The sequence below is a fragment of the Impatiens glandulifera genome, chromosome 5 (assembly GCF_907164915.1).
Source record: "Impatiens glandulifera chromosome 5, dImpGla2.1, whole genome shotgun sequence".
NCBI classification, from domain to species: Eukaryota; Viridiplantae; Streptophyta; class Magnoliopsida; order Ericales; family Balsaminaceae; genus Impatiens; species Impatiens glandulifera.
Genome location: NC_061866.1, coordinates 31,543,066 through 31,550,999, shown reverse-complemented (window position 1 = coordinate 31,550,999; position 7,934 = coordinate 31,543,066). Strand labels below are relative to the sequence as shown.

The 7,934-nt window shown below is 31.1% G+C and overlaps 1 protein-coding gene across 1 annotated transcript in view; it reads right to left on the bottom strand.

Annotated features, from left to right (window-relative positions):
• Positions 1-6,050: 6,050 nt before the first annotated feature.
• Positions 6,051-7,934, bottom strand: part of LOC124938283 (protein BOBBER 1-like) — a 2,052-nt gene continuing 168 nt past the window's right edge. Inside the window, exons 1-6 of the mRNA XM_047478701.1 lie at positions 7,643-7,934; positions 7,396-7,568; positions 7,221-7,269; positions 6,562-6,728; positions 6,374-6,457; positions 6,051-6,272 (exon numbers count right to left, since the gene is read on the bottom strand). The exon at positions 7,643-7,934 is cut by the window's right edge and continues 168 nt beyond it. Coding sequence (XP_047334657.1) covers positions 6,234-6,272; positions 6,374-6,457; positions 6,562-6,728; positions 7,221-7,269; positions 7,396-7,568; positions 7,643-7,934 — 804 coding nt within the window. The 3' untranslated portion in view covers positions 6,051-6,233. The remainder of the gene's footprint in view (positions 6,273-6,373; positions 6,458-6,561; positions 6,729-7,220; positions 7,270-7,395; positions 7,569-7,642) is intronic.

Below are 7,934 nucleotides of genomic sequence, written 5' to 3'. Positions count from 1 at the left end.
AAAATATTTGTATGACTTATAACCAACTTTATAATAATGACATGAAAAATTGATCATACTATAGTTTTAAGTGGACTTAAGTTAATGAATTTGGCAGTCGTGGTATATCATTAAGACAACGAAAGTGGTTAATTCATTATGTGTCTTTTTGTACGATATTTTTATCGTTGAAAATGACAATAAAAATAATTAAATCTATTAAAAATGTGAATTGCACTATACGAAATATCACGTTTTTATCAAATGATATATTGATATTATTAAATGAAATACTTTATATTTACAACCGAATATGTGTAGAATTATGTAATTACTTACACTCAACTTATTGAGTGTTGTTAGTCTTTACCTTTTATTACACTCAATCCTTTAAACATTTGAATTTCTCATGTAAATAAAAACTCACTATCTAAATATATTTTTTCTCTCTTTAATTTTTTTTACAGGGTATCAAAGCAGGTTTTTCCATCTTAAAGAAACATGTTCACAAATTTTCACTACCTCCTCCAATGGTGGAAATAGTCATTGGAGGAGAGCTCAAATGATTATATTATCTCATATTTCATAAGTATTTTGTATCTTTATTTTATCACCCACTATGTTAAACAAGTGGGACATCATTTTAAAACTGCACTTTATATCTCGGCTGAATTTGCACATCTTAATGTCTCGACATATTTCTTCCAACATTTCATTTGTCCAAAAATTATCACTTTTCACTTCAAGAGTTGCACAAGCTAGAGAAAGTACCAGGTGCCTAGTGGAAAGTGTTAAGTGTCAAGAGATAAGAGTCAGGAGTCAAGAGCCGAGAGCCAAGTGCCAAGAGCCAAAAGCTAAGAGTCACTCCTCTAACGAAGTGAAACATGGATTAGAATCAGTCAAATTGAAAGAATGTCATCAGTATTTTCATCTCCTTGGCACCTCTCCACTCTCATAGTCGCTCAAGGCTTTTCCTATTAGGTGGCTGACATTGTCACCAAAACTCTTCCCAAGTGAAATTTTGAAGAACTATGTGACAAATTAGGTACTCTCAATATTGTTTACCCAACTTGAGGGGAGTGTAGAATTATGCAATTACTTGCACTCAACATGTTGTTATCTGTACACTCAACATGTTGAATGTTGTTAGTCTTTACCTTTTATTATACTCAATATCCTTTAAATGTATGAATTTCTCATATGAACAAAAACTTACTATCTAAATAATATTTTCTCTCTCTAAATTTCTATAATATGTTTACGCTTGGAAGTGTAATATTATGATAGATAGATTAAACGATATAATTTATATTTTAGACTTGTGTTGAAAAATAAAACATTTTTATAAAAAAAATATGTAATTGTTTACACGAAGGTAAAATAGTTCAAATATATTTTGTTTACTAGTTATCTAAATAAACAATATTTTCATAAAAGAATGTTTAAATAATAAGCATTTATGGATAATTATGCTTTTTATTAAACAATATTTCAAGATTATCTAAGAATGTATCAACAAAAATTTCTAATTATTGTGATATTAATTTAAAATTGGACAATCTTAGAGTAAACAACAAGTCTAGACATAGATGTCTTAGACATAATATCATTAGACTATACTCTCTAATAAAGTTATCATATTTGACTATGTTAGTTAAAGATAACATTTTAGATCCACTAACCAAATTATTGAATAGAGAGTTAGTTTGAATGTCTTTTAAGAAATGAGTCTAATATAAGTTGGTATGAAGAAAACTCAATATATGCCGATTAGAGATCCCAAATTACTAAGTTCAATGGGACAACCTAATTGTACTGACATGAAAGATTATTATTAAGGATTAATCTTATAGAGAACAATAAATATTTTGACGAGGATAAGCATATCGTTTTTAATGATTTTTTCTGAGCAAAGAGATCACTTATGTGAGGGAAAAGTAGCCCGCTTCAAAAGATTTATATGGCTCAATTCTAAACCCTCTCACAGAACCAGGCGCGAGTTTCATGGTCAAAACGGACACAACCATGAAAGTTTGATATGTATCAAAATGAATTCTATACGAAACTTTATTTCTCATGTGTTAGTATTATTTTTTTGTTTTTATCATTTCTTATTATAATGTATTTTATTTAAAAAAAATTAAAAAAGATTAGAAGAATCTACTTCAACTCATATGGTAAACACTACAAATCTACACACCAATTTATAAAATTAAAATAATTATTTTGAATTATTTTTGAATAAATAACAAAATAATTAACCCCATGACTAAAGAACAATTTAAACAATTAATTAGACTAATTACTAATTAAATTGATAATTAAAACCTAATTAATTAAGGAAAATTGTCAAAATAATAAAAATAAAATTATTCAGGGATAAATATTGTACTCATTTATCTTAAAATAATTTTAGAACAAATCAGGGATTAAAATAAATAAGTTATGATGAAATGAGGTACACATTTCATCTCCCAAAATAATTTATTTAACCTTAAAATATGGGGAAAAAATTAGTAAAATATTTGTCATATTTATTGTAATATTTTATGTATTTAAAAAGATAAAAATTAAAAATCAAAAGGGTGAAAGAAAAATCAATTTCAAACAATCCCTTAAGGTTATAAATAAAAAAATAAATTTTATAATTGGGTGTAGCCAAAATCCTGTGAGATGGTTATAGTTGAAATCGCGTCCTACAGTCAACCATTTCAGTTAATTTAAAGGTTTAAATGATCACCCTACCACGGTGATTATTTCTTCTACAACAATAGGGATGATTCATCCCTATTTCGCCAAGTTGACTCAAGAACAGCCAAATCATCAAAAATGGCTTTTGGCTGATTCAGTTTACTTGAAGCCTCTACCGACTCAAGGAGGTTATAAATACATCCCATGAGTCATTACGAAACGAAGCAATCCAATCTCAACCCTCAAATTGCAATTTATAAAAAATTCGGCATTAAAGCTCAAAGCTTCAAGATTTTTCAAAAATCCATTTAAATCCTTAAAGCTTGAATTTGAGCATCTCAAAAGTTTTTCTAATGATCAAAGAGTGTTCTCTAATCCTTGATAATATTTCAATCACCCTCTAATTCATATTTACAATTTGAATTTAAAACTTTTATATTTCAAATTGCATAAGCTTGTATGCTTGTTGTTTATGGTGTTTTATAGTTGGATATTGATCTTAGGATCATTTATGAACTTTTTGGATATGTTAAAAATAATCAATCAACCTAAATCAAAAAACCCAAATATAAATTTTAAAAATCAAATAAATGTATTTGTTATTTTGGGGCTAATTCTCTTGAATCAAAGACAAAAAGCATCCCAACATGATTGTAATGATGTTGGACAATTATTTTTATCATGTTTGATCCAACCCGATCATGTTTGATCAAAATCAAAATTTTTAAAATAATTGAAAATTTTGAGTTATTGATTTGGTCAAAACGAACAGTCAGTGTTCTTGTTTTGGTACCAATCAAGTATATGAGATATAATGAAGCTATTTAGTGGCTCATTTCTTCTCAAAACAACTTTAAAATCTAAAATATAAATTTTGACCACAAACTGTTTTGAACGATTTGACCATCATTCAAGTTGATTGATACCTTGAGATGATGTTCAACATGTTCCTAAGGCCTTTTTGAAGCTACCCAAACACTTGGATCAAAGAATCTAAGCTAAAAAAACAAATTTAAAAAATGAACTTTGGTGTTCTTGAAGACTGAGGCTTGTTAGTCTAGGACCGAGAGATCCAAGGATCCTCGGTCTGGAATAAAACCTAGGTCTGAGACCTAGGACTGAGAGGTCCAACTGAGGATTTTAATCCAGGATTGAGAACCTAGGACCAAGGATCCCCAAACCTATTATCGATGAACTTAGTATAGAGTTAACCCAAAAGCGGGGGGTTTATACTCACAGACCGATGAACTTAGCCCAAGGCTAACCCAAGACCAATTGTTTTATACATCCAGACTGGTAATCTCAACCAAGGACCAAGAGACCTTAACACCCATACCGAGGGTTTTTAGACTCTGACCCATAAAAACGGACTTAAGGCTTAGCACTATGGTCCTAAGGCCTGTTTGGTTCCACTTTTCAAAACCCAAAATTATTTTTGTAATTTTAGAACCCTAAACTATTTTCTAAAAATCCCAAAAAATTAGAAAAATGATTTTAAAATATTTTTGGGATATTTCCACAAAAAAATATTTTGATTAAGGCATGTTTGGTGTTTATTTCTAAACTCAAACACACTTAAAATAACTGATGTTCTTTAGGTATAATCCTCCCTAGTTATTATCAACAACATGTACCATCATTTAAATATTGTTGTTTCAATATTTTAAATAACGCTAAAACTTATAAGCATGACTAAGACCGGAAGAATAATCAGTTAAAACTAGAATATTATACAATCGATTTTCAAAATCCAACTTTATAAGTAGAGACTATTTTTAAAACGGGTATGGAGGATGAAGCCCGAAAACTTTTCCTAAGTATTATCAAACTACAAACTAAAAGAAAACTATGGTCAATACGTTTGTAGACGTATGCCAACTTTTTATTTTCAAAAATCAATTGACGACAATGTTTCAAAATAAATAATCTTTTAAATTAATGATGTTTAATTATTTTAAAATAAAGGATCTATAAAAAAAATTATGATATGATTACCGTAAATCTCCGGATTATTTAAAATTAAATACCAAAATTAATTGTTTTTAATTAATTATAAAAGCGGTCAGGAATCATTTAAAAATCTTTTAAATAATGTTTTATTTTAAAAGAAATTTTTGACACGCAAACCAAGGTTAAAATTCTCGAACCTCGAGTTTTTCCTCAAAACTGATACAACCCGGGGTTATACAATCAAAATAATTATTTTAATTTTATAAATTGAGTATGTAGATTTTTAGTGCTTACACATGCAGTATACAAATTTATGAAACTTAAATATAAAAATTTTAATTTCAAATTAAAATATTGAATTATAGGGTTATTAGAATCATACCAAGGATTGGAGAACACTCCTTAGACTTTAAGAAAACTTTTGAGATGTCTGGATCCAAGATTTAAGGCTTACACAAAATTTCAAAAAATCAAACAAACTTGAGCTTTTATGGCAGATTTCTGAATTTTTCCGATTGAGATCTTGAGAGGCTTGCCTTCGGATTCATCAATGATGCTATTTATAGCCTCCCAAGGTCGGTTGATCGACCAAGTGGGCTTCAATTAATCAAACACCCATAATGGTGTTTTGGCAATTCTTCTGGCCAATCGCTTGTGTAGGTCGTAATGACGATCCTAGATGGTGGGGAAATGATATCCGAAGTAGGGTGATCTTTTCACTTTTTGAATGAGGCCAAAACATTGAAAAATCAAATATGGTTGTTATTCTTATCCTCCCCGGTGTCGCAATGAAGACGAAAATTCAGAGACGAAACATCGTTTCGGGCGAAAACTCGAACGCCGAACACTCTGTTGGCGTTTCGTTCGTGTTTCGTCACGTTTCATCTAATAGAGCTAACACGCGTGTTAGCTGATTCCCTGCTTCACAAATGCACCCTTGCTTCGTTGCAGTGGGCGACGCAGATAACTCTTAGACATTGGATGAAAATTCAACGCCTATATGATAGTTGTGGCTTTGGATGAAAATTCAACGCTATATGATAGTTGTGGCTTTAACTGTAGCGATCCTTCTGAATTTCGACTACACTCGATTATAAATTTTTTAATTTTTATTTAAATTTTAAGGATTTATTTGAAATTAATTTTTCTTTTATCTTTAACTTTGTTTATAAATCTTTTAAAATATACACCAACCAAACATGATATTTTGAATCATTTCCAACGGGTCCAATTTCTCAAGAGGAGCCAACACTTCTGGAGACCTTCCATAAGATCTCAAAAAAGCCCCCCTAAATGTATATTAACTTACTCACTGAACTATGAATTAGGTGTTGAATCATATTGACAAACTTTTAAACCAGTGCCGAATACTTAAACTCACTAAATCATGTGAATCAACAAACAATCAATCAAACCCAAAAAGCAAATAATGAACAAACACAAAGCAAACCCCATGAGATTAATTCTGTTCTGAGAATGCATAAATAAATGTGACTAGGAATAAACTAATAACCTCCTCAGAAATTGTTCATCTTACGTCCAACACAAACCCAAAATGTAGGACATTTCTTCAACATACTAGGGATGATGTTCTCCGGAGAAACAAGTAACACCTAGTTTATTTTTGCCCTCGAGAAGTCCATTTCAGGATGCTGTATCAATAGACAACAACAACCAAAAAAGATTAGGTATTCCTTCAGCAAGTCTCTGCATGTAGTAAGTACCTAGAGATAATAGTAATAAAAATGCTAACCTCTTTCATAAATTTCTTAAGAATATCTTGTTTCTGCATCTCATCACTGCTTGGAAGACCCATTGACTTCTGTCTCTGATCAAACTGCCAATTACAACAACAAACATCAACAGCAGTTACTATCATCCAATCCAAGCAACAATATTTAAAACATTCAGTCAAGTACAATTAACAATGGATATGGTTACCATCATTTTCTCTACTGTTGTTCGTGTTTCAGGATCTAGATCTGAAAGCTTGCTTGATTCAGGTTCTACCTTTTGAGTATCTATTTCCGGCTCACCTTTCACCAAATATTTCCACCATGACATTTGGTCTTGTTTTGTTAGAAGCACTGATACTGTTTTTTGGTCCTCTACATTATAAATACAAAACGCATAATTTGTCAAAACAGAAACATCTTGAAAGTGCATTATTCATCAATTGACAGTTGAGACAAATAATGACAGTTGAATATATCACAACTATTAACATCACAATAAGCCCATCTTGTTCACTGTTTCACTCAGACTATTGAGATGTGATTTTGGAATCCCTTATTGTTGTTTTTGTATCAGGATCCGTTTCCAGTTACATACTAGTTTGAAACTAAATTTAGTCAAAGATACATTCCAAAATTTATTTTTGGAAACATATTCATATATAAGTGTACCCAAATGAGGCAATAATGGGCCTAGTTGAAAACACTTTCTATTTTCATATAAGAAACCGCAAATAAATTTCTGAACCTATATAACTAAGTTCAGTTTCCAAATTATCTCAATATTGTTCCACATCCATATATGAGATATTTGACAAAAAAAAATGTAATTCGATTTAATTAGGAAACAGAAGGAATGTTTTATACCTAAACTCCAGAAACAATCATCAACTTTCACAGATTGAAACAGCTCACCCTGTTTAAAAGCAAAGACAACAAATATATATTAATTTTTATCAGACTATTAGAATAAAGTAATGAACCCAGGTAGTGATAGTTGTTGCAAACAAGTTTACTGAAAGAAAAAATATCCACAACTTACATCAAGAACTGGAGGTTGGCCCTTAAGCCCAACTTTAAAATGGTTCTTCTTTATCTCACACACAATAAACCTTGATTTGGTTCCCAGAGGCACTGGAATATTAATGGTTACCTCTTGCAAGCTTTGAACCCATGAATAGTTCTCCATATCGAGGCCATTTCCCTTATTGGGAGCTGGTATTGGAAGAAAACAAAATTAATCAAAAAAATCCAGTCTTTTCAATGCAAAACAGTCATAATCTAAATACCTCGGGGACCCTTTTTCTCGTCTTCCTTGGTATCAGATATATTTTCAACCTCAGCAGTTGATTTGGTTCCAACGACGCTCGCAGCCACCGCATCCTCCTTGGCGCGTTTCTCAGCCCTTATATTTTCCTCAGCCTTCGCCTTTTCTTTCTCTCTCCTCTTCCTGCCCTCGGAATCTGCCTTCTCCTTCACCATTCGAACCAACGCATTAACGTCATTAACAACGGAATCGCTCTTGAATAGATCAGACTCACGAGAGACGAAATCAAAAACTTTCTCGAGGAAGTCCAGCGG